The 24715-nt window shown below is 53.8% G+C and overlaps 8 protein-coding genes across 8 annotated transcripts; 3 read left to right on the forward strand and 5 right to left on the reverse strand.

Annotated features, from left to right (window-relative positions):
• Nucleotides 1-4572: 4572 nt before the first annotated feature.
• G6M90_00g056200 (uncharacterized protein) lies at nt 4573-6087 on the forward strand (the record flags this gene model as incomplete). Its single annotated transcript, XM_014688727.1, has 1 exon — nt 4573-6087. The coding sequence occupies one exon, from the start codon at nt 4573-4575 to the stop codon at nt 6085-6087; it is 1515 nt and encodes a 504-aa protein (XP_014544213.1).
• Nucleotides 6088-6742: 655 nt separating this feature from the next.
• vpr_1 (Minor extracellular protease vpr) lies at nt 6743-9528 on the reverse strand (the record flags this gene model as incomplete). Its single annotated transcript, XM_014688728.1, has 3 exons — nt 6743-8872; nt 8985-9341; nt 9421-9528. The coding sequence occupies 3 exons, from the start codon at nt 9526-9528 to the stop codon at nt 6743-6745; spliced, it is 2595 nt and encodes an 864-aa protein (XP_014544214.1).
• Nucleotides 9529-11877: 2349 nt separating this feature from the next.
• Nucleotides 11878-13467, reverse strand: ptaR3_1 (Pestheic acid cluster transcriptional regulator 3; the record flags this gene model as incomplete). The annotated part of the gene is made up of 3 exons (XM_014688729.1): nt 11878-12276; nt 12335-12739; nt 12793-13467. The coding sequence occupies 3 exons, from the start codon at nt 13465-13467 to the stop codon at nt 11878-11880; spliced, it is 1479 nt and encodes a 492-aa protein (XP_014544215.1).
• Nucleotides 13468-14038: 571 nt separating this feature from the next.
• plcA_1 (1-phosphatidylinositol phosphodiesterase) lies at nt 14039-15031 on the reverse strand (the record flags this gene model as incomplete). The annotated part of the gene is made up of 1 exon (XM_014688730.1): nt 14039-15031. The coding sequence occupies one exon, from the start codon at nt 15029-15031 to the stop codon at nt 14039-14041; it is 993 nt and encodes a 330-aa protein (XP_014544216.1).
• A 1016-nt stretch (nt 15032-16047) lies between these two features.
• Nucleotides 16048-17035, reverse strand: ver1 (Versicolorin reductase 1; the record flags this gene model as incomplete). The annotated part of the gene is made up of 3 exons (XM_014688731.1): nt 16048-16284; nt 16360-16610; nt 16741-17035. The coding sequence occupies 3 exons, from the start codon at nt 17033-17035 to the stop codon at nt 16048-16050; spliced, it is 783 nt and encodes a 260-aa protein (XP_014544217.1).
• Nucleotides 17036-18726: 1691 nt separating this feature from the next.
• On the reverse strand, nt 18727-20104 carry FUS2_1 (20-hydroxy-prefusarin hydrolase FUS2; the record flags this gene model as incomplete). The annotated part of the gene is made up of 2 exons (XM_014688732.1): nt 18727-20010; nt 20069-20104. The coding sequence occupies 2 exons, from the start codon at nt 20102-20104 to the stop codon at nt 18727-18729; spliced, it is 1320 nt and encodes a 439-aa protein (XP_014544218.1).
• A 1256-nt stretch (nt 20105-21360) lies between these two features.
• On the forward strand, nt 21361-22128 carry G6M90_00g056260 (uncharacterized protein; the record flags this gene model as incomplete). Its single annotated transcript, XM_014688733.1, has 1 exon — nt 21361-22128. One exon carries the CDS (start codon nt 21361-21363, stop codon nt 22126-22128), a length of 768 nt encoding a protein of 255 aa, XP_014544219.1.
• Nucleotides 22129-22796: 668 nt separating this feature from the next.
• LAF3_1 (Protein LONG AFTER FAR-RED 3) lies at nt 22797-24455 on the forward strand (the record flags this gene model as incomplete). Its single annotated transcript, XM_014688734.1, has 1 exon — nt 22797-24455. The coding sequence occupies one exon, from the start codon at nt 22797-22799 to the stop codon at nt 24453-24455; it is 1659 nt and encodes a 552-aa protein (XP_014544220.1).
• Nucleotides 24456-24715: the final 260 nt, after the last annotated feature.

Consider the following 24715-nt stretch of genomic DNA (forward strand, 5'->3'; position numbering starts at 1 on the left):
TCGGCGCGGTGGTTGACCATGGTGTAAGCCGATGGGAAGGGCTGCAGATCCAATGTTGGCTAGTGACGGCGCCAGCCCTTGTCACACTTTATTCCCGAGCCTGACACTTGTCCTTTCCCGACAGCCCTTCTCCGAGTCACCGAGATCACAAGGGCGCCATTTGCATGTTGCAGCCTTAGTCGCCGTTGGCTCGGTTCATTCCGAGGTGAGTGAGGTGAGGTTGGCTTGCCCAGGGGGTTATGACACTACGTTTCCACTGCTGGCGGTGGCTGGGACACCGCTCTGATCCAGATGATTAAATAACACGTGAGCGTGCTTGCAGTAAGGTACCCCCAGGTGCCGGTACATGTTGGGCTCGAAGAGCAAATCATCACCAACCTGGTGGTGCCTGGCAGACTCCATGTCAATACTCGCGCAACAATAAATGTAGCACCGCGGGGACTCCAAGATATGTATGGCCAAAAAAAAACCCGGGGAACAATCCCCAGATCAGAACCAACGGGTCCGATCATGGAGCCGCGTCCAGGAAGCCCAACATCATTATTCAATATCAACGAGTCTGGAAGCATTGCCTGGGCCAACTCCGTTGTCGGAGCGGGAACAAGAAACGGGGAGCGGGAAGAGCCTCAGGGAACCTGACGATGGAGACATTACCATATCGGGCAGTTGGATGGCATGCTACGCGGCAAGGCGTCATCTGACTCGTAGACTGAAGGATGAGGCTTTGCGACATGTGAGGAGCATGTACAAGAACCGAGTACCACGCATCGTGTACATGGCTGTAGTATTTGCATCAATAAAGCACTCCGTACTCGGTACCTAGATGTCCCCTGATGGACCAAAAGGTCAAAAGGTAACTTTGGAGGAAGAACATGCTCTGCATCCTTGGCTTGACCTTGGATGCGACACATGGTTCTCCCACGCCACTGGCGAATCATGACTGGGAATGGAGCAACGATGTTGTCAATCTGCGGCAGGAGCAGCGTATGTGGGTTCGCCGTGGGTTCACTTGGGATCGATTTATTGCCTGCAGAGTTTTGGTTCTTGTGTAAGGGAGTGTGGAATACCTTGAAGGTACTTGGCGTATGTTTCTGTCAGGTGAAGATGTGGGCCGGCGGTCATGAACACCGGCGGGAGGGTTTGGCCACGAGGAATCTGGATGGCTGGACAAGGGCTTGAGAAACGCGTGCTATAGCGAATGGCGACGCCGACGTGCCATGTGCCATGTGAAATGAATTTCGAGCAACATTTAGGATCCGACTGCGCTGTGCTGCACACATGAAACAAATGGCAGCGCCGACTTGCGGTGTACGAATTGTAAAGTTCTCGCTGATCCCTTGCGTTTGGGAAGCAAGCTTTAAAAGTGGATCCGACATCGGCTTGACGCTGGCTCCTTCCTTGCCTCCGATGTCTGGCTGGGTAGCGGTTGCAGCTGTTGTCGTCTCTGAATTCTAGTTGGCTGGCCCGGCTGCTGTTATTAGATGACGGCCAACTTGGCAGCATGTGGGCATCGTACGGAACATTAAAACAGTACAGTATTATTCACCAGACTGGCAATATGGCCCAGACAGAATATTCGCCCACTGCCAAGTATATTAAGATAGTTTATTTAATATGTTACAGTGTACCCCGTACCTGGTCAGCTACTTTTCACTTCGCATCGGCGATCGTGGCAACCAGGTGGCTGCATGCTGAAGAATGGGCAGATTGCTGATTCCATAAGCACACGTGTTTGCCCGCGACATTGATACCTCGTGGACTCCATTGACTCATCGGCTACGCGCCTTGTATTGACATGCGTATCAAATAAAAAAATAATACTAATTGCAAAGGATGGCGCCAACGGAGACTAGTAGGTACATGCAACCGTAATGCAAAATCGTGCTCATCAAGGACAGTCTGAACTGAGCGACTCGTGCGAAAAGTACTGGGGGGCATGTGATGGGACCCCCTTGCGCGTGTTGTTGGTGTGATTTGGGCCAAGGCGCCCTCTCACGAGTACACGGCACCCGAGTACCTGCGCACACCAACTTGCGGCCTGGCACTCCGTGCTCGGGACTCGGAAAAGGGCAACTGGTCGACCGGGCTGCCGTTCCGCCGCGGGTCCCGCCCACTGGTTTGAATGTTTGGGAGTGGCACGTTCCCAGCTTGGCCTGGCTAGTTGGTGCGCGCATGTCATTCCAACAAGGGCGCAAGCCATGACATGTCCCAGCAACGCCGCTGGCCAGCTTTGGTATTATTTGATTCGACCAGATTCCACAAACGAGCACATCATGGCAAAGACGAAGCTCCCCGACGCGCAGCGCCGCAATCCGGAGCTCAGTGATGCCTCGAAGCAAGGTCTTGGCCCGTCCCACAATTTGTACTCTACCAATGTACATGCGCCTTTCAGGTGGTTAATCCGTTCGCCTTGGCCTCGCACGCCCTACAGACAGCCACCGTTGACGTCCAGGTCACAGGTTGGAAGCCGAAGCCGAACAATCACGACATTGCTGGATTGGGGTGAAGCGTGGGAGTCATAGTCAGCCACTTTTGGGGGATTTGAAAGCAACAGCTGCAAGAGCCGATGCAGGTACCTTGGTTGTACTCGCTGTTGCTTGCATAGCGTCGCTGCTGGCGATGAGTTTCAAAGCTGACGAAGCATTCGTTTGGTCAAGGTACGGCCATGAATGATACGACTGTCAAATGGTCTGGTGTCTGGTGCATGCAACTATACCATCGAAGCCAACTGAACGGTGTCAGCCAGTGGTACCAGCCCAGTCTTGTTTTCAGCGCCACTGGCACCCCAATGCCCACCCACGCTTACCGTTGGAGGCAGGAATACAGAGAACAGCCAGCGTTGGAACACCACAAGACTCCATGTCCGTGCATGTGCTCCATTGCGCGATGCCTCCAAAGTCGAAAGACCCGAGAAAAAAAAAACAAGCGTCCTGCTGGGAAGGGGTCCTTTGGTTTCTTTTTTTCAAAGTAATTTTTTAACCCTAACTGCTCATTGATAGCCCTTTCTGGTGGATTCTACCCGACTGGCACTAAGCTTAATGTTGCCTCCAAAGGCAGGCACAACCGGCCATGCATAAAGTTAGGTACATGTGTACTTGTACCTTGGTAATTAAGTTACGGAGCCCACCTCAGTCTATGCCCGGGTCTGCCCACTGTAAAACAAAAAGAGGCAAGTGACTGGACTTCTGGCTCAAGCAGCGTTTGGTGGATGCGGGCGACCAGTCTGCCACTGCATTCTCAAACACTCGAATGCGTCAGGGCCGTGGAGCGCTGTACCACCCGCTGAAGACGGACTGCCCTCCCTGTGTTGCGTGCGGCATCCACTCGGTGGGGCTCCGCCGGTGCAGAGTACGGAGTACTTCCTGGCACCTGGCCCCAGAGTACTAAGGGAAGAGTCAAGTTTAGAAAAAAAATCAAGTCACCAGGTGTCGCGCCAGACCCATCCCGGCCCAGCACCGCCAGGTACAGCCAAGGTACCTCCATGCCAACTCTGCATAGGGTACCCACGCATTCGTTCTCGCGCCCACGCCTTTCGACCATGACACATTGGTTCCGTAAAAGGTGGATCCTCCAAGCAGGCGCGTGGATCGACTCTGCCCTTTTTTTTTTTTGCTTGTTTTTTCGCCAACGGCCCAGCTCCGGCCGTAACATGCCGTTTCGTCGGCGCAACCTCGCACCACGTCGCGGGTTTGTATATAAGATCGGGGCATGTCCTCTCCCTCCATGGATTCTGAAATGCCCCGTTATCGCACTTGTCCAGCATCTGGCTTTTGGCATTTGTAAATTGACCCCTGTTGGTAATTGTTTACTCTCTGTTGTTCTATCATCTGGCATCTGGCGAGCCGTGTACATTGACGACAACTTGTATGACCGCCTCACTGGCTTCACTTACACCAACCCCCACGACGACGTTTACCTCCAGTAACTGCAACGGCCACTACACAACACCACCAATTTTGCAAAATCGGTGCCGGAATACACGCCAGCCGGGAAAAGGGAGAAGAAAAAAAAAGAAACAAATCAGCGTCACCAAGGCCACGGCACGGCCCACGTCGCATCGGCGGCCGTCACACCTGTTCGACTCGGTGTCTGCTGCACGGCTAGCGCCATCGGAGCAAATCCCCATCAATCATCGTCGCCACGGACATTGCCGCCCGTGTGCGCATACGTCAGGCCCCAATCGGACGGGAAGCATTTTCCGTCCCAAAAACAGGTCGCACACCACCCAACCCGGCATTTACCTGCCGAGGAGCCGTCACCGCTGGTACGGGAGGGGAGGGCAATCGGCCAACAAGAAAAGCACAGACGAGGAGAATTCGTCCCGGCGACTCGATTTCGGCGTCTTGTGCCCCTCCGAGTAGACAATTCCCTTGCCAGCGCTGGGCATAGGAGGGGTACGTTCAAATTTGGTCTGAAGAGCTGCCCAAGGCCATCATCACCACCAGACGGGGCTTGGGTCCCACGAGCACAGTTGACGCTTTGGAATCCGACTCGACGGGTGCTCCTTCCATTTGAATAGAATAGCTCGATACACAACGACACGCAGCAAGGCAACCTAACCTCCCGCCCATCATGCCCCACCTCGTCGCCAACTTCCTCCGCACCTCGTCCGGCAACATCTCGCATATCAAAAAGTCTGCCATCACACGATCCCGAACCACGTCGCGCAACAACTCGGTCAGCGCCAGCCCCTACGCCTCCGACTCCGAGGACCATGCGCAGCACTCGGTCAAGATGCCCGAGCTGGGAGACGCCCTCAAGAAGCACCGCCTGTCGCTGCACTTTGGCCGCTCCTCGAGGCACGATGGCGCCGCCGGCTCATCGCACTCGGCCTCGTCTGGCGGGCCGCACGCCCCTGCCTCCATGGACTGGAGCATCGAGAGCCCGCCGATTGTGTTTTACGGCTCGCCCGAGGAGAGCACCGGCGCCCTCGTCTCGGGCCTCATGTACATCGACGTCCACGCCGACGCCATCGAGGTGGACAGCTTCACCGCCAGCCTGACCATGCACGTCACCCAGAAGAAGCCCTTCCAGAGCCACTGCGCCGACTGCCAGACCAAGGTCACGGAGCTCAAGAACTGGCAGTTCCTGGCCCATCCCACATCTCTGCGCCGCGGCAGGCACCAGTTCCCCTTCTCGACCCTGCTCGACGGCAGCCTGCCCGCGTCGACGGACACGCCCATCGTCTCCATCTCATACCACTTCAAGGCCGAGGCCGTGGCCGTCCGCGGGCCAGCCTCGACCTCGTGCCTGCCCATCCGCTTCGAGCGCCCGCTGCACGTCAAGCGCTCGCTGCCGGAGCCGCTGTACCCTCACCACTCGGTGCGCGTCTTCCCCCCGACCAACATCAAGGCGTCGGCACACTACACGGCCGTCATCCACCCCTCGGGCAGCAACGCCGTCACCCTCAAGCTGGACGGCCTGATGACGCACAACGAGCGCGTCAAGACGGTCGACCTGTGGAAGCTGAAAAAGGTCACCTGGAAGCTGGAGGAGACCATCAAGACCATCGCCCCCGCCTGCGACAGGCACGCACCCGCCTCTTCTGCTGCCGCCGCCGCCGACGCCGACGACAACGAGGCCAAGAGGGGCGCCCCCCGCACCGAAACCCGCATCCTCGGCGAGAAGCAGCTCCACGAAGGCTGGAAGTCGGACTACTCGGGCAACGACGGCACCGTCGACTTCGAGTTTGACTACGCGGTCAACCAGCCGCGCACCCACGGCAAGGAGCCCCGGTACGCGTGCGGCCTCAAGACCCAGGACGGCACCGAGGTCTCCCACGCCCTGCACATCGAGCTCATCGTGTCCAAGGAGTTTGCCCCCGAGGGCAAGACCCACCTCGCCGCCCAGACCGGCACTGGGAGGATCCTCCGCATGCACTTTGCCGTCAACCTCACCGAGTACCCGGGGCTCGGCGTGTCGTGGGACAACGAGGCGCCCCCCGTCTACCAGGACGTCCCGCCCAGCCCGCCGGCCTACCCTGCCGAGCCGCCCATCGAGTACGACGACCTGGAGGAGCTGGATGCCCAGAGGACAGGGTCTACGCCGGGCTCCAGGAGACATAGCGAGTCTGGGAGGTCCACGTAGCCCCTTTTTATTTATTTCCCTTCTTTCGAGTGTGTGTATATATCTTTAGCGTTGTTTTCTCTGGAGCGTTGAACAGCATTATACCCCTGTTTGGGACAGCGTTGGGTACCACTAGGTTTAGTCTAGATCAAAATTAAGACGTCATAATGTATTTCAAACACGATGATGTTGCCGTTCCTGGTGATTTGGTGTACATGATTCTTTGCACTCGTGATGCAGACGGCACCGGCGTTCTGTTCTGCATCGAGTATTTGCTGGCAGGCACATGAATGTGTACATACTACACGGCTCAATTGGAGACATGGCCCTACACTAGGTTGCATGCCGTACCGCGCTTTATTTATTTTCGCATAGGCGCTTGGTTGAAGCTTAAACGGACCGTAGTATACATGGCTTCGTGCCTTTATTTATGATCCTCATTGTTTAAAGCTGAACTGCATTATACATAGCATCGCGTTCTTGTTCCCTGTCTATTTTGGACCCCCGTCCGATAGAGTAGACTGAATCAAACACATTGTGGCCTCCGTCGCGGAAAACGAGCGCACGCCACGTATTATATGTGCTTTGCCCCCTTATATATTGTGTAACAACACCCAAGGCGCAGGACCTCCCCCCCCCGGAAAAAGAAAGAAATAGAAAAGACACCATATCCCTCCTAGGCATACCTGATGACAAACGGCTGCGTCGCACTCTCATCCCAGGCCGTGGCGTCCTTCTCGTCGCCGTACAGCCTCAGCATCCTGACTATTATCATGTACGTTCCCTCCCGCACGTACATGCCGTCGTTAAGCCGGCCGTCCCAGATGAGCGAGTCCCTCGCGCGGGAGACATACTGGACCGGCGAACCCTTGATCTGGCCGATGAGCGTCAGGGTGCCCCTCTTGGAGACGCGCGCGACGCGGAGCTGCAACAGGCGGCTGCCCAGGTGGGGGGCGTAGACGATGACGGGCAGTGCCGCATTGTTGGTCGAGCCGGGCCGCGGGATGCTGAAGACGGCGTTGGCAGCCACGGGCCTCCTGTATTTGTCGTTAGTCCCGGCGATGTATGTCGTGCCCGGGCTGAGGACGGTGTGGTTGCGGAGCGAGCCGGCGAGGCCCTGGTACGGGAGCGAGAGGGACGTGCCGTCTGTGCCGTTGACCCGCACGTACCCGGACCATACGGGGAGGAGGGAAGCGTCCAGGGTCTTTGGGGGCGTGGCGAGCACCTCGACGGTGGCTGTTTCGCCCTTTGCGAGGGTGACTTTGGATTCGCTGAAGCGTATGGCAGCCGAGTCGGTGTAGAACTCGCCGGGGAAGACGGTGACGGATTTGGCGTTTGGCTTCAATGCTGCCGCGGTCAGGGTGGGCACATAGGAGATTTCATAGGTGACTTTGCTGTCACCCTGGTTGGTGAGTGTGAAGTTCTTGCTAGGGGCAAAGTACGTCGTCTCGTTAAAGGAGAGGCTCGAGGGCTCGAGGAGCGTCGTGGCAAAGGCGGCATCGTGCGCTTGGATGAGACCGGCGCCTTGCTGGGCAACAGGCGCGAGCCTGTCGTAAAAGAGGGCGCCGTCGTTGAACACCTGCGGCTTGGAATTGGCGGACAGCAGCTTTTGGAGCAGCACAGGGTCCCTCGTGCCGCGAACCTCCACGAGCAGGGCGTATATGGCGGCTGTGAGGGGGCAGGCCATTGAGGTGCCGCTGATAACGGCATAACTGCCCTTTGCCCGGGGGTACGTGGACAGAATATGCCCGCCGGGGACACCAAACTGAGGCTTGACGTCCATTGTCCACGTCGGGCCCCAGCTGCTAAAGGCACTGACGGCGCCTCCAGAGGCGGTATTGTTGAGGTCCTTGACGATGCGTTTCGTGTCTAGTCTTGAGCCGAGGGCCACGGTGACCTTGCTGCCTGCATCAAGCTGTTGGACCCAATCCTTGCCCGTTTTCTTGTCAACAAAGCCGACCCCTTTGACGCTTCCGGGGATATCTTTCTTGACATTCAGTTGCGTGGGATGGGCGTCGACTGAGTTGTAGAACAGGACATACTGGGCTCCTTTGGCGGCGGCATTGGAGATCTTTTCTGCAAAGCTACAGGTGCCTCGGCGGATAAGGACTATGTATTTGCTTAAATCAGGCGTGTCATCAGGCAGACTGGAACACAAATCCGCGGCCACCGATGTGTTGAAGGTATCGACCCAGAGAGGCAGGGTGATGTCGAACTTGTCGGGGTTTCCGAGCACGTAGGGAAACTCTTGAGGCTTGTCGGCGCCCACAGTGACATTGCCGTAGTATACCAACGTAGGCATGTGCATATTGTCATACGAGGCAATGGCTGCCACACCTTCACCGGAAGAGCCCGAGCTTGCGTAGAAGATGCCTCGGCTGCCTTCATTGCCCGCAGAAATGGTGACAATGACACCCTTGGCTACGATGCGGCTGGCCGTGACGGCCCACGCGTTTTGCTTCCAGCCGTTTGGGCCTCCAATGGACATTGTGATGATGTCGGCGTCGTCCAGATAGGCTCGGTTGATTGCTGCAATGATGACATCAGACGAGACGGCGCCGGCACAGCCAAAAACGCGGTAGGCGCCGAGAGTTACCCCTGGCGCACCGCCGGTGAAGCCGAATTTCTCGTCGGTCGCGGCAATGATGCCGGCAACGTGGGAACCGTGTCCTTGGCAGTCCATAGGGTCGTCGTCTGGTATCGGTGCATTTTTCCCGTCGAAATTGTCGCCAACAAGGTCGAACCCCTTCGTGACCAAGCATCCTTTTCCAAAACATCCCCCCAGACTGGGGTGCTTGTAGTCAATCTGGAGGTATTGAGTTAGCATGATGCAACATGCCAAAGCGGCATTGTCTTAAAAGCTGCAAAGGGGCACTTTGGAAGATCCGACTGTTGCCGGCAACAACAGTAAAACTTACACCAGTGTCAATAATAGCAACATGGACACCCTTGCCGGTGTATCCCTTGGCGTGCAGCTTGTCGATTTGAGTCATGAAATGAGGCGAAAAGTTGTTTGTCACCGTTGAGTTGTCTCGAGCCTGGAGGATCTTCTCCCTGTCAGGATTTCCCGCCCAGTGAACTTGGGCATCGGGAACATTATGCAAGGTAACAGGCCACCACCTCTTGATGCTAGGCAGAGCAGCCAACTCGTCCACGAGTTTATTGGCTTTCTCGAGGTCATGCAGCTGGACCGATATGCCTCTGAACAGCTCAAAGTCGAGATCCATTCTAACGTCGCCATTTTTGCGAACAGTGTCCAAAGCTGGAGCTGTATCCTGTGGCATCCCCCTGTTAGAACTGGATTTTCATTTTCCCATCACTGAAGCAAGTAATTAATCGGCTTGTTCAACATACCTGGTCGTCTTCGAACTCAAAAATGAATGCGCCAGGAACAACCTTGGCAGAGACAATTACACCGAAGGCCGCTGCCAGCAATGGCACGGCTGTCCGAAGCCTGACCATGTTGTTAATGGACCTCTTTTCAGTAGCAGGACAGATGGATCAAATCAGACGAGTGCAGAATATGGAACAAAAAGAAGGATTCGCACATGGGACTGGCAAGATAGCTATACTAGTGTATCCATTGTCATCGTGCGCGAGCATTCACATTAGCTGCTGTCCATGCAGCTAGGCAAAAGTGCGCCACGGACGCGGCATGCATCTAGCAGTTTACTTCACACTATCATGTCGCACAAGGAGAGACCATGAACGAAACCGGCATCGATGACCCTAACAACGACATTAAGGTACGAACAGCGGCCTGTTGCTTGGCCGGAGCAAACCATCTCGTGGACAGCTCGCCGAGCGGTTTACCTCCTGAGAAAAATCCAACCAATCACAAAAGCCAAGGATTGGAACAAGTTCAATAGGCTGGAAATATGAATTGAATCCCCATGACGTGGCGCTGGTAGGTTCAGCGCCGACTGACGAGCCGTGGACCCCGAAATAAGCTTCTTCTCCATTTGGGGCAGACGGCAGAAGTCTAAAGCGGACAAGCTCGAAGCCAAGCCGAATCTTCATTTAAGTCGTGCCTGACTACATGTTAGCGGCCTCATGTTATTAGGGCGAGTTAGATATTGTACAGGAGCTAGCGACTAGGTATGGAGGCTTACATCAGCCGATCTGGACAGGCACGCGGTCTGAAAACGTTCATTGTCTCGCGGGTTGACCAACACGTCAAGGAGCGCTTGGTTCTTGTGTCATTCGCAACTGTTCGATACCCGCCTGCCCGTAAAATGACGAAATACCGTTTGCGTGATGTAAGACATGTTCGACTGCTTATCGGGGGTTCGACGCGCTTAGGACGGATACGAAGGCGTTATGTCGGACGAGGGTTCATTGTTTTTGGGTCTGCCAGTTTAGCTGGCCAGATTGCAGTACAGTCAAAAGACTTTGGAACCGCACAAGTGCAATGTATAATATCCAAGGCGGGGTTTCCTTGGAACCAGGCCGTGAAACATTTGCGGGCAGGGGCCAACAATCGCTCCTTCCCTGCTTTATAAACAAACACGACGGATGACAAGTGGCGGGACCAACAAGGCAACCATTGTGGCCGTCGATTCATGTTTTCATTTCTGCAGCGTGGAAAGTAATCTCGGGCTGGGCGTCTATCTTTCAGCCATCCAGCGAATTCCGGCATCGCGGTCCCAATGTCCAATTTCAGCAGCGGCTGCATGGCTGCAACCTGCGCTCCAATGCTTCAATAGTCACCCGTTTTACCGCCCGCCAAGACCATTGCGTGTGCACCCGTAGCAATGAGTTGTTACCTAAAAGGATGACTTTCTCGCTAAGCATAACCAATGCGAACCCAGGGTGGTTTCTAGGAACGGCTGAGTGTGATGGGGCAGACATTGATCTACGCCGAGATGAGTCACTCGCCGAAGCTGGCTCTTGAGAACGCGGCTGCCCCCTTTTCTTGGACTGTTTCGGAATACAAGTATATAAACAGCCCTCGAAACAGGCCATCGGAGGGAGTTTCTGACTATGCTCAGGCGCAAGGCGGGAGCCCATCGTATGAAGATGAAGATGGCACGATGAGCCTCCGAACCCGCGCCTGACCGTCCGACTGAAGGTTTCACGCAAAGATGGCCAGCTGTCAGTGGCGCAACCCTAAGTCTCAAACCTCGTCCTCACGGAAACGATCAACATTGCTACCTGCACGTGATCACCAGACCAACAGATGGAGGGAAGCGGACTCTGAACCCCAAACTTTTTCCACTTTTTTGAAGTTTCGATATCCCCAACTCTGTTGTGACACGGCGCACAGAGTGGGACGTGCCATGTAACATTCGGCACATTCAGCAACAGTGCTTCCCTATCGCGCTACGTGTGTTGACAATTCAATTGTGATATAAATTGGTAAGTTGGCTTCGCCGTCTTTTGTTTCTCGCCTTGTCCTGCTCCCCTGATGAACGGATTTCACTCGCCGTACCGAACTTGTCATGTGGATTTTTTCCTACGGGCAATTGGTTTCGCCTGTTTCTGATTTCAGCGGGCAATTGTTTCTCTCTCGTCTTTGCTTACCACGGGTTTCACTTACGGTGTGCTAACGGCCGTTTCAGGGTTCAGCTGTGAAGATATCCAGACCCCCGCGTGCTCCGTAAATCGATTCCATTGCCACTTCAAGGAGACTTGTTCGCTACATGTAGTCTTTTTATTCAGTTCGAGGCCAACCCCGCCAACGTGTTTAGCCCGGTGCTAGATAGTGCATGCCATTAATACAAAGTGCATTAACGAATTTTGTCTTGTCCCTACCGACATTGCCGTGTAGTTTCCTGGCAAATTCTGCCAACTTTCCAAGTGTGGCCATTCTCATATGAGAAGTGCACATATTCCCATTGCCGTCATGCCATCCTGCCACGTCCACACCAAGCCCGACTCCCTCTGATGCTGCCAACATCGTCGTAAAACATTGAGAACTGTTCCGCAGTTTGTAAACTCGGACCCCGACGTATCCAATACATCTATCATGGCCCTTTCGAAGAAGCTCTGCTGATCACTTGCCGCTACGGCTCCGACAGTCGCCACTGGCCAGACCAGGCCTCGAAATGTGACGCCAGCAGGAAGGCCCTCCATTGCCTCAATCGCCCCGGCCACGCGGGTGTAGAGTCTCATCCCAGGAGATGGGGCATTTCGCAATGTTTCTATCTGGCACAAGGCCGCAGTCGCAAACACCATTGTAATCGCGTAAACCAACGCTTGTCGATCATCCTGTTGACGCGTCGTCAGCCATGTCAATGAAACCCACACCGGGAGCTTGAAAACGAACCCCTCCCAGCTTCATCCTCTCGATGCCCTCATCAAGAATCTGCTCAAGAGCCTTGAGCTGCAATTCATCCGACTTTGAGAAGCCCGACCTGGTTTTCCGTGAAGAAATTGTGGATATATCCCCGACTGCCTGCATCACCCAGTTTCGACACCCCATCAGCCTCGACATGTCAATCTGGTCCAGTTGCAGCCATTTCTGATACCTTGTTTGCGGTGCCTTTCCCGTCGCCGTGGAGGCGAGAATATCAAGCCAGAGAACTTTTGTGACAAGAAACGGCTGCGCCTTGTCCACGCCATCTCCCGACTCCCGGGTGCCTGTCGAAGGGTGCGGCACGAGGATTTTGTTCACAACGGACGCGAGGGCGTCCAGGTGCGGCCGCCAGTTGTCAAGGCCTCCTCGAAATAGCTGCGCCTATTAGTCTTGTCGTGGAAAGAAACCCACCCTTGACGGGGACTTACCTCAAAGCTGATGAGTGCCGAACCGCATGCCAAAAACTCAACCATTTGCTGCCGGCTCTCTGCAAACTTGTCCATGTCACACTCCTGAAGGACTTGTCGTAGCCGCTTCAGGGCATTGGTGTGATACCCTATGAGTTCTGATTCTCGGTTTCCGGGAGCACCCGCGCTTTGTGTATGGTGGTGAAGCGCCGAGAGGGTGAGCACGGCTTGGTGCAGCGGGCCGCGCTTCATGAGAAGCCAGAAGAGCCAGCCTCTGCCGCCGAGCGAGGGCTCGTCCTTGTAGTATGGATACTGGAGGGGGAAGATATAATCCAGGTAGTGGACCAGGAGCTGTGCTTCTCGAAATGCCATGTCGGGCGTTGTCGGCGCACCAGGCGGTGCCGGGTAGCCGTCTTCTTCCCCCTGTCTTGGATCATTCTGATGTTCGGATGGACGAGCTGGAGAGGCCTTGCAGGCTTGCAGCTTTTTCTTCCGGCGCAAGTTAGAATTGACAGTCTTCTTGATTCGCGAAAGCTCGGCCTGCAACTTCCATTCATCGTCTATCCATTTTGGCTTGGGGCCGTAACCGTGGCAGGTAATGCTGCGATCGGCACACTCTCGGCAGATGGGGTGTTTCTCGTCGCATTTTCTGTGCCGGATGCGGCAGGTCCAGCAGCCGTCGTTGCTGCGATTCATGGGCGTAATTGGGGCACAGATGTCATTCTTCACATTGCGGCGGGACGCAGAGACCGAGCATGCCGCCAATGTGGCATGAAGAGATCAATTACCGGAATTGATATGCGGTGACTGGACAAAGTGTCTGGTGGGCATTTGAGATGGAGAATGACGAGACGCAGAAGGTGGGGCGACATGCTTGACAAGTTAGCAGCTTGAGTTATGCTAGGGCTATTCGGGGTCACTCCATCTCATACAAATTTTTAAGAGACTCATTTGCTAGTACTAACGTTTACAATAATAGACTACTCTATGTAATTCAGCCCAGTCGCCTCACGACGTGTCAGGTAGTTTCTACTCATTGGTGCCCCCAACTGGCGCACTCTAAATGTAGACCAACACCTATCTAGGTACTTCTATGAGCAAAGTCAAACCAAATCCGGCACTTGAGGAGTATTCAAACAGAGCATCCCTTCAAACCTCAGAAAATCAGAAACCAGTCCGCTGAAACCATAACGCCAAGGGGGTATATCTATTACCAAGACAGGAGACCGCGACGCCAGATAAATCACAACTTGCAGCAACAATAGAGTCACAGCGGCAACTTGGCCCCAACGTGCTTATTCCAAGCAAGCACACTATCAATCAACTTCTTTCCCGGGAAATCGAATATCACGATGCCAGTCCTCATCGACGTCTTATCATCAATATGTGCATCCAGCCATTCGCCTGTCCTGTAATTCATTCCGACCTGCGCCTTATTCAGGACCCCAGCGGCCGCCTGGATGGGCAGCACGCCAATCGCAGCCGAATTATGCGTCACATAAAGGCGGTCATTTTTCAAGGGGCCCTGGTTCGCTCTATTCAACGCCATGTCGACAGCGGCCCATTTGGTGGCCAGACGACGTTCGCCCTGGATGGCAAAGTTGTCTTCGAGCACCATTTGCGGACCGTCCCAGGTCAGCCCATAGGTCACCCCCTTTGCGCATTTAAAATCCTGGAGAATGAATATCTTGGAGCGCAGTTGGCCGAGCGTTGGGATGGGTTTGCGGCTATCCGCGTACAAGGCGACGTGTTTTTTGGCGCCGTCCTTGGTGTCCTTGTCTTGGAGACGTGCGTAGTTCAAGGCCGCTTCGAAGGAATACGAATCGCGGCCGACCGGGGCTCCTTCTTTCTTGAGACGCATGATGATCATTTCCGAGGGGTGCTTGTCCAAAAACTCAAACATCTGCAGCAGGACCTGCTTGAATGTGAAGCCGGTGTTTTGCTTCCCGTGGTATATGTGCAGGCGGTTCTCCTTGACCCGGGCGCGTATGTCAAAGTACCGCAGTCCGGCCTCCATCTGCACCGTCAGATTCCAGTTCTGGCACTGCAGCACTCGGCTGTCAAGGTTGTATGTCATGGTGTCATGGGTGCCCGGGATGCTCAGACTGGTGATGTTGGCCGCGTCGGGGACACGGGCCATCCAGTCGGGCTGGTGAGAAAGATTGGCATCGAAGCTGTACGCGCTGGTGTAGCCATGGTAGGTGGATGCGCGGGCGGTGCAAGCCGACGCCAGAAACAAGACAAGACCGAAGAGAAGCATGGCGAGCAACGCTGAAGAAGCAGACGAGCAGCGCGAGGGCTGCGAGCGAGAGTCTCAACGAAGCAGAGTTGTGTCTGGCATTTTGGGGCAGTTGAGAGGGGAGGTTGATCTCGTGGTGACGGGGGCTGTGCCTGAAATAGCGTCTAGCTCGGATTGATGCTCGTACCGTGCCGCCCCACCCCCGGACAAACGAGGACTAGTGTTGTCGAGATTTACCCAAGCTGATAGGCTATTGAGTCCGCCTTCAGGCAACATTGAATGCTTCATCCGTCTAGACGAACGCAGCGTGCGCCACTCAATGCTTCGGCATGCCGTTGCCGGTGCCGACATTCCGGCACCCAGGATTGGTCAACCCATTTCATGTTTCAATGACAAAACGGGTACTCATGAGCGCTTGGATCGACTTGGTAGCGGCTAAACGGCTGTTTGCTCCCCATGGCGTCGTATCTTGATACCGCCCTCACATTTAAGTCTTTGACTCTTCTTGAACCAAACTGGTCCGTTTCTTATCCAGGTAGAAATTCTATATTCCACGATGACGCAGTTGGTCGGATGAGACGACCTAGATGCCCCAGTCATCTAGGTCGGGTTACATATGCTAAATTATCATGTATATGTACGAGTCGTAGGTTGTGGTCTTATACCAAGCACCAAGACCCGGTGCAGCAATTGCTCATACAAACGCAATCACTTCAAGGAACAAAAATCAAAGAACTCATGCTTTTCGTTCTCGCTGTTGGGACGTATATTCTCAGAGGGGGGAGACGTGACTAGGATAATGCACCGCATTCGGAATTTCAGACCCCCATGAGCTCATGCGCCTTAGCATCCCGGAATCAGCTTGCGTTGATCTTGCAAAAAATTCTTAGATAGTTTGCTTAGCAATTAGTGGATAGAAAATACAAACACGCATCTTTGACAAAACGTTTTCAGAAGTAAAAGATGAAAGGGGCCCCAATTCGAAAATATGATTACACAGAATGCTTGAGCCTTGGATAGCTGATATTCCTTTTCCATCAGTGCGTGACACCACCGCTTACAGAAATATTTTGCCCAGTGATCCACCTGGCCTTCTCGTTAACGAGAAGAAGCACGGCGTCGCCGATATCCGCGGGTGTGCCGGCCCTGTCAGCAGCTTTCGTCATGTCAATCTGCGGCTGCATGATAGCATCCATTTGTTCTTTGGGTATTATGTCAGTGAGGACTGGGCCGGGAGCTACCGAGTTGACGGTGATGCCTTTGCTCCTGCCAAGCTAGTTGCGGGAAAAATGGTCAGCTACTACGAGACTTCAAAATCGTCAGACGTTTTGCGTCATGAACAGGCGTACCTCTCCGGCCCACGACACAGTCAGATTATCTAGGGCCGCCTTGCTCGCAGAATACGTTGACAACAACTCGTGGCCGAGCTTGGCGTTTGTAGACGAGACGTTGATAATCCGACCGCCGGGCGGCATGTGAGGAACCACGGCGTGAGCCATGTACAATGGCCCGTTGACGTTGATCTGGTAGACCCTATCCGTTTCAGCCTGGTTGATCTCATTCAGGATCCGGCTCGCATAGCCGACTCCGGCATTGTTCACTTGAGGCAAGGAGCGGAGGTTGGGTCAGCTTTGGTCAAAGGTCAAGTTTGTTATGCCACGCAACATGTTCGTCGACGACACTAGAGCCAGTGGAGTAGAGAGGCGTATGTGAGAAGTTCATGTGCTTACCCAGGATGTCGATATGGTCGGTCTGGAAACCCTCGAGCGTCTTTTGGACAATGTATTTAGCCCCTTCCAAGGTGTCGACCGAGGTCTGGACGACAATGGCTTTGCCCCCGGCCTGCCTCAGCATCTGCGCTACGTTGGCAGCTCGATCAGCAGACGAGTCTGATAGATGATTGACAACTACGGACGCCCCGTTGCGGGCCAGGGCCAGGGCGATGCCAGCCCCGATGCCGTTCTCCCGTCCGGAGCCAGTAACAATGGCAACCTTGCCCTCGAGGGATAGAGTGTCAACGGCCATATCCACTAGCTATAGTGTACCGCTTGAAAGCGAGTTCGATAATGAAATATTGATGATGGAATATGGAAGAACAAGATGAGGATTGTTTGAGATATCTATTGAGAATGAACGAGGGTCGTCGCCCGCTTTATACTCAGGCCTCCCTGGAGAAGACCTGGGCTGACAGTAAGACATGCCCATGTTTTCCACCCTACCAGGGGAATGAGTTCTGCTCATGGTAAAATGAGGCGGCGCGTGACAGAAGGGCAGGATATTCCTTGGGCTTACAAATTCACCCCAAACAGCAACACCCACAACCGACAGAGGTTCCTTATTTGGAAAATTATATTACCTAACTCCGGTTCCAGAAGTGGGGATTCGAGAGATGACAGCACACCACAAATTATTCATCCGGCATGCGCGGCCCCGGACGGGCTCCGGAGCTTCCGTAGCCCAAAAGGTGGACTACACTTGACCCTTGCCATTGACCCGTTACAATATTCAGCAACCACGCTCCAGATCCCCTCGAGAAAGCAACGACCAGGCTCTCTGTGACGAGGGCTGATAAAAAGTTGGGGAATACCGAGCTTCACTTCATGCTACTAAAGTACTTTGGTATCAAAGGTCCCCGGTCTTCTCAAGGCCCTCGAGGACAGAGACGTCTTATTTATATAAGATAGTGGTGAGACAATCTTGAGCCCTTGTCTGACTATTGTCAGGTCCAAGGGAAGGCCCGTGCCGTGATGTTGTGTGACTTTCGTGACACTCTCGCACAAAAACTAACAATCATTAAAGTAGCACAACAAGACGTGCTACCCTGAGAGTTTTATCGAATTCACAGAGTAAAATATCGACTTTGTAACGTTATTGGAGTAAACCCACTACTAGGAGAATATATCTACCTCTTTAAATTATAATTTACATATATGTATTGCCTGTGGCCTGGCTAGATATCCAGCTTCACAAAAAGGACTTGAATCGCATAAACTATACACCTGGCGGAGAGAATTTACTGTCTTTTATTATTTCCAAGGTAATTAAGCTATTTCTCCATAAAAATAGCTTTCTAGCCCATTCGACCCCGTTATTAAATTCTTTAAACCTTCAAAAGAGTAGTATGAGACTTTTTATCGAGCGTACCAGCAGTGGTGCTTGCTCTGTCTGTATAGTCTCTTGCGCATGATTTCACTTGTCGCCGTTATGTCGTTATGTCAGTAAAGCCCTGTTTTGGAGCACATAAAAGCAGTAGTTTTATTGTTCGTCGTGAAGGGCGACTTTTCCTTTTATGCATTGCTCTTTTGCATTCTTGATGTATTGGCAGAGTTTGAACCGGGCACCCTTGCCAGCACAGACTTGTATCATGTCAACACATCTGAGGAATCCCTAAACAGTTCCCTGTTTCCTCGACTCGGGCTGTGCAGCGGCTGTAGCTTGATCTGTCCCAAACGGCCCCTAGACAATCTCTCTCACATATCCAAATAAACGTCTCACCTACTCCGGTCCGGGCCCTGCCCATGTCTCAGCAAGGTTACCTCTTATGCTAGACACATCACGGAGAAGAAGCACTAATGCACGAGGCGTCGAGCTAAATAAGTCACAGAAGCACCGCCGCATCTGGTATTGTGGCAAGGGTACAATAGTAGGCTTGGGGCAATAGTTCAATTCATCTAATAACAGTCCTCGGTATCAAAGGTCCTTGGTTTTCTTACAATCTACTTGCGCTGTTCCAACACGCCCTCAAACCAATCCAGCAGTACGTGGTTCTGCAATACACTTGCACCAACAGAACAGTGGTACGCGGCACCATCGACGCTCTCGAAAACATGGTGTGTAGCCAACTTGCCCAGCTTCTCGGCGAGGATCTTGCTCTGCCCGGGAATCACATCATCCTGTTCGGCCTGTGCAACAAACACCGGTGCCGTGATATTGTGCACCACGCTCGCCAGGTTGAAGTCTTCCACCTTGGTCATCCACTCAAATGGCGTCTGGGCATTAAACGACCACAAGCCCTGCTGGATACCCCAGATAGCGGCTGTCTTTGCAGCCGGATCGGCCAGGCCCTGCTCGACGTACTCGTTGAAGAGGGTCGCGTTGCCAGAGCGGAATATCGCCCTCAGACTCTCGGGGTACATGTCCAGATTTGCCGCGCCGTAGTCGTAGACGCCGTCGACGGCGAACACGGCCGCGAGGCGGTGGTCGAACGCGGCTGCTCGCGGCGCTAGATAACCACCGAGTGAGTAGCCCAGGAGGCCGATGGCTCGCGAGTCCACTTCTGGGCGTGTGAGCAGGTAGTCGATGACGGGAGTGACGACCCTTTCCCAGTCCGGGATGAAGCCGAGATTCTGTTCCCGGCGGACCGTCGGCTGCCCAGGCCCTTCGTAGCTAAGTACGTTCATTCCTCGCTCGAGGGCAGCCTGTCCGATGACGTGGTACATTTCCTCCTGGGCGCCGTCATACCCGTTGCCGAGGATAACTGTTGGGCGGGGCCCGGGCATGCCACTGCCGTAGAAGATGGCCGGAATTGTAAAGTTGTCGTTCTTGGCACGGAGGTTCACACGCTGTCCTGGCACGGCAAGAAGGGCAATGGCCGAGTTGAAGGCCGCGAGGTGTCTGTCCCAGAGACTGTAGATGCGCGGGTCGCTCCAATTGCCGTGGAGGAAGAAGTCGGCAGAGCGATAGTACGTTGCGGCCTTGAAGAAGTGTTGGCGGGCAGATATCGGGTTCTTGCGAACGTCGATTGCGCGGGCAGTACTGTCGACACGGGTGGCGAGGTCATTGAATACGTTGTAGAAGCTTTCAAAGTCCTTGGGTTTTATCTTTTGGGCGGCAACGAGGACTTCTCCAACATCAGCGCCTTGGTAGGGTGCTAATGATATGACGCGCAGAAGCTCATAGTGGAAGTCGGGGTCGGCACTGAGTTGCATCATGGCATTTGAGGTCGAGTTTTCTCTTTTCAAGTTTGAATGGAATCCTGGTGCAGCCTGTACAGCAGTTGCCTATGTTTTGAGGTTAGGAACTCGGCGCAAATGCGATGGCTGAGAGGATTAAGCTTACACAGGTGAGGAGAAGTGAAACTTGAGATAGCTTCATATTGCCTCGGGTCGCCTGAGTTATAATGTATATACCAGGAATAAAATTTGGACCCCGCAGTCAATTGCAAAAGAAACCTTCTGCGTCTTGTGAGGATTCCTCTGGTGGTAGACCGTCAATGTGACAAGGGCGCAGTGAGGGCTTGGAGTCGATGACTCAATTCATATAATAACAGTCTTGGGTATCAAAGGTCCTTGGTTTTCCTCAAGGCCTAGTTGACCAAAGAGCTCTATTTATACAAGAAGTGGTGCAAGCCTTCTGCCGTAGGTCTCGCAATCGTAGCCCTCGTGTAACTGCGTGACAATCAACTGCCGGAAATACCGGTAAGCTTGTCTCGATTGAGTCGATAACAATGACATTTTGCTTCACATCACGCAAGGACATAGCCTTCCTCGTTATCGTCTCATCGGCGCCATCGTCACGACTAGTCTGCCGCTGAGCGATCGGCTAGATCCATTTCAAGCAATGCCCGGAATGGCGCTCTCGCTGCTAGGGGACTCTTGCGCAATACGCCTAATATGACTTCAACAGTTCAGAGGCCGACAGGTAGAACATAAGGCAACCTTTGTCGTTCTCGTTCGTAGTTTTGTCGCTGAAGTGATGTAGTATCCCGAAGCGCGGTCTTGTCGGTCCCATTTCTTGCACAGCCTTGAAATGATGGAGCTATCTCGTTGTCGTTTACTAGCTCGGTTTGCTGCAGCCTCTACCGACGGAATAAATGTCGGGCTGCGTGCTAGCGTGATGTTATTTTCCCCCGGATAAATGGCCTTGTCGGAATTGCGTCTTCGATGGATTGGTATGTTTGATGGAACCGATTCCGACGAGATGGGAGAAAAGCGTGCGGATTGATAACCATTTATGCGCTGTGGCGGCTCGACCTTCCTCCCCAGGCGGCGGCTCGACTTTCCTTCCCAGGAAAATCGTCTCCACAAAACACCGCTCGCAATCTTCGCACGACAGTCGTTTGCAAATCGCGAACCTGCCCAACCATCATCTTCCCATTTGCTCAACTGGTCATTGGTCGACAGTATCTGGTATTATACACAATTCCAAGCCCCCATGGCACTTCATGTCCGAAAATCGGTCTTGAGACAATGGCACAGGCGGTGAGCCTCACCCGGCTAGCAAGTGCGGTCCTCTCCGCGCGAAGCATTCGTCGCAATGGCCATCTTCCTGCTCTTACATAGACACAATTTCTCTTCACACGGTCTATTTGCCTTCCTTGAACCCCAGGAGCTTAAGCAAGCAAAGCCAAAATGCATCTACGAAGAGACCACGCAGAAACCAGCACCACCGCCCTCCAGCAATTCATCAAATCCAACCCCTTAGGTGTCCTAACTACATCAATCACATCGCCGACATGCTCATTTCCTACTCTGCAGGCGACGCATATACCATTCCTCCTCGATATCGACGGTGACTTAACGGGCAATAGCCTCGGCCGCCTTAGAGGGCATATGGCGCGGGACAACCCGCAGGCCAAGGCCCTCGTGGAAGTCCTCGCCCAGTCCACCACGCACATCCTCGACCAGGACGTCCTGGTTGTATTCACGTCTCCCATCCAGCACTACATCACTACAAACTTTTACTCCGAGACCATGTCGACGAATAAGCGCACCGCGCCGACATGGAACTACTCTGCCGCTCAGGTGTATGGCCGGGCAAGGATTCACTGGGATTCCAAACTCCCCGAAACTAGCGACTTCTTAATCCAGCAGCTGAGTGACCTGGCTAGAGTCGGGGAGAGGGACATTATGGGCTTCAATGAGGAAAACACCTCGCCGAGGCCGTGGAGAGTGGAGGACGCGCCGCCCAGCTATGTCGAGCGCTCACTCAGGGGTATCATTGGGATAGAAATCGAGATTACTAGGTTGGAGGGAAAGGTGAAGATGAGCCAGGAGTTGAAGGAGGCTGATAGAGACGGAGTCGTAAAAGGTCTTAGGGCTCTGGGGGGCGAAACGGCTACGATGATGGCTGATTTGGTACGTGAGAGGGGATTGATGAAGATTGCGAACAAGGCGTGAAGAGTCGGTGCCAAGCAAACGATGCGTAATTGCTGAACCATGTACGGACAGCTACTTTTGGATGTTCTAGACAAGGTGGATATCCTCGTAATTCTCCTCACTCGCGTGGACACCAGTGTTTTCCCGTTTGAAACTCTTTTGTAGCAAGCTGTGGAAGTCTCGAAGCATCTTAAACGGGGGACATTGGGCTCGGATATGCGGTATACAGGAGCTGCAGACGGATGTCGGTTGTTGATGGGCCAGTTGACTTGACTGGCACCGGGCTGCTTCTAGCCCGGACGCCACAGCGGATACAGTAAACAGTCTGGTAGTCCATCATGCCCTGAATGCGCCGATCACGGCCGACAACGAGCTGCACAATGAAATGCTTAAGTTCCGGTGGATCCTGCACCACTGTTTTGTCAAGCAGTTTCCGGTGACTGGAGTAGCTGGAGTGACTGGCTTAAATAGCTGCCGATGGAACGACGGCGGATACAGTCTCGTGGTCAGGATCGGCCATTTGATTCTTGATTGATAAGAGCGCTGCCGTCGCCAAATAATTGACGTTGGCTGCCTCCTCATCCTACTTCCGCTCATCCCTCATTTAGTATATATTATACGATAGATCTGCTTGCATACTCGGCCTCTGTCAATTCCGGCAGCCGCTTCATTTCAGCAGCATTTCAAAGATGGGAGACTTGGGCACCGATCAAGACCTTACGGTCTTCGTCAATGGCAACATCTACCAGTCACCGACCAACAACGTAGACAACCCAAGCTTTGCCTCGGGTATGGTCGTTCAAAACGGCACCATTCAACACATCGGCTCGGAACACGATGACGCCGTAAGCACCGCCAAACAATCCGGCGCAAACATCCAGGACCTCGGCGGCCAGACGATTCTCCCGGGATTCATTGACGGCCACTTGCACCTCCTCCTCGTGGGACAGTCCCTCACCAAAGTCAGTCTTGACGCATGCAAGAATCTAGAGGATATTCGAACAGAGATCAAAAAGTACGCGCAATCTCACCAAGACGTTTCACGCATTTTTTGTCGAGGATGGATGCATTCCATGACGCCCGAGGGCGTAGATGCCACGCTGTTAGATGACTTAGATCCGCGGCCTATTTTTGTAGATACCAAGGACTTGCATTCTACCTGGTGCAACTCCCTTGGTCTCAAGGAGATTTGCAAAGTCATGGACATCAACGACGACACACCAGATCCAGCGGGGGGGAGTATCCAGCGTGACAAGGACGGCAAACCGAATGGAGTGTTCAATGAAGGTGCCGTCTTTCAGACCATCTGGCCCTTTGTAGCACGGGTGGCGAGCATGGAGGAGAAGAAGGACGCTATCCAGTCCGCTTTCAAGGCGTTCAATGCCGTGGGATACACGGGCATGATCGACATGGCCATGGACGACACCATTTGGGAGCCACTGGTGGCGTTGAGGAACGACACGAATGGCTTGCAAGGCATGCGAGTAGCCGCATACTGGCTCATGAAACCGACTGATTCTCTGGACAGTGTCCTTGCGCAGGTTGATCGTGCTGCCGAGTTGGCGAGACTGTACAATGCTGAAACCACGCCAGACTGTCGCATCGTAGGCGTAAAGGTCATCACGGACGGCATCATCGATGCATGCACCGCGTCTCTGACAGAGCCGTACTGCAACGGCGAGAACCCCGACTCCTTGTGGCCGGAAGACCTCCTTCACCATCTCGTCGCGCGAGCTCACGCCGCAGGATTACAAGTTGCTTTGCACGCCATTGGCGACCGCACAATCCAAATGGCAATCGACGTGCTGGAGAAGAACACGGACAAATCTCGACGTCCTCGCATCGAACATCTCGAGCTAGCGTCCGCCAGAGATGCCGCTCGTCTCGGCAAACTCGGCATCACAGCATCCATTCAGCCCGTTCACTCGGACCCGGCGATCCTGCGCGCCTGGCCACGTCTCATCGGCGACGACCGCTGCAAGCGGGCCTTTGCCTATCGTGAGTTTGCAGATGGCGGAGCTCCTTTGGCGCTGGGATCAGACGCGCCAACCGCTCCTCATGAGCCGTTGCCTAATCTATATGTTGCTACTACGAGGCGCTCGTATCGGGAGCCTGGATTCGACACGGCGGTGAATCCTCATTTTGCACTTACTATGTGTCAGGCTGTTGCTGGTGCCACGCATGGATCCGCCTACTCGAGCTTTGCGGATCAGTGGACGGGGAGCTTGAAGGCTGGGCTGAAGGCGGATTTTGTCGTGTGTGACGTCGATTTGAAGCCAGAGAACGTCGTGAAGGGTGTTGTGAGAGAGACGTGGTTTGAGGGGAAGCAGGTGTATAAGGCCAGTTGAGCTGGCCCCAGGAAGAGCAAAGTATGATTTTGGGGAGCCATGGTGTTGTATACGTGCAAGAGGTTGCTACGTCTAAGTAGATTTCTTGTAAAATGAAATGTTGAGAACTTGCCCACTTTCGTTCGTCGCATGTATGGTGAGGATAAATAACATTGAAATGTCACGCGCGAGGAGGCGTCCGGAAAAACCATTTCCCCACATCGAAAATTACCAGAGCTACACCACCACTGGACTACCTGCTGCCCAGGTCCAGCTCGCGA

The sequence above is a fragment of the Metarhizium brunneum genome, chromosome 3 (assembly GCF_013426205.1).
Source record: "Metarhizium brunneum chromosome 3, complete sequence".
Classification (NCBI taxonomy): domain Eukaryota; kingdom Fungi; phylum Ascomycota; class Sordariomycetes; order Hypocreales; family Clavicipitaceae; genus Metarhizium; species Metarhizium brunneum.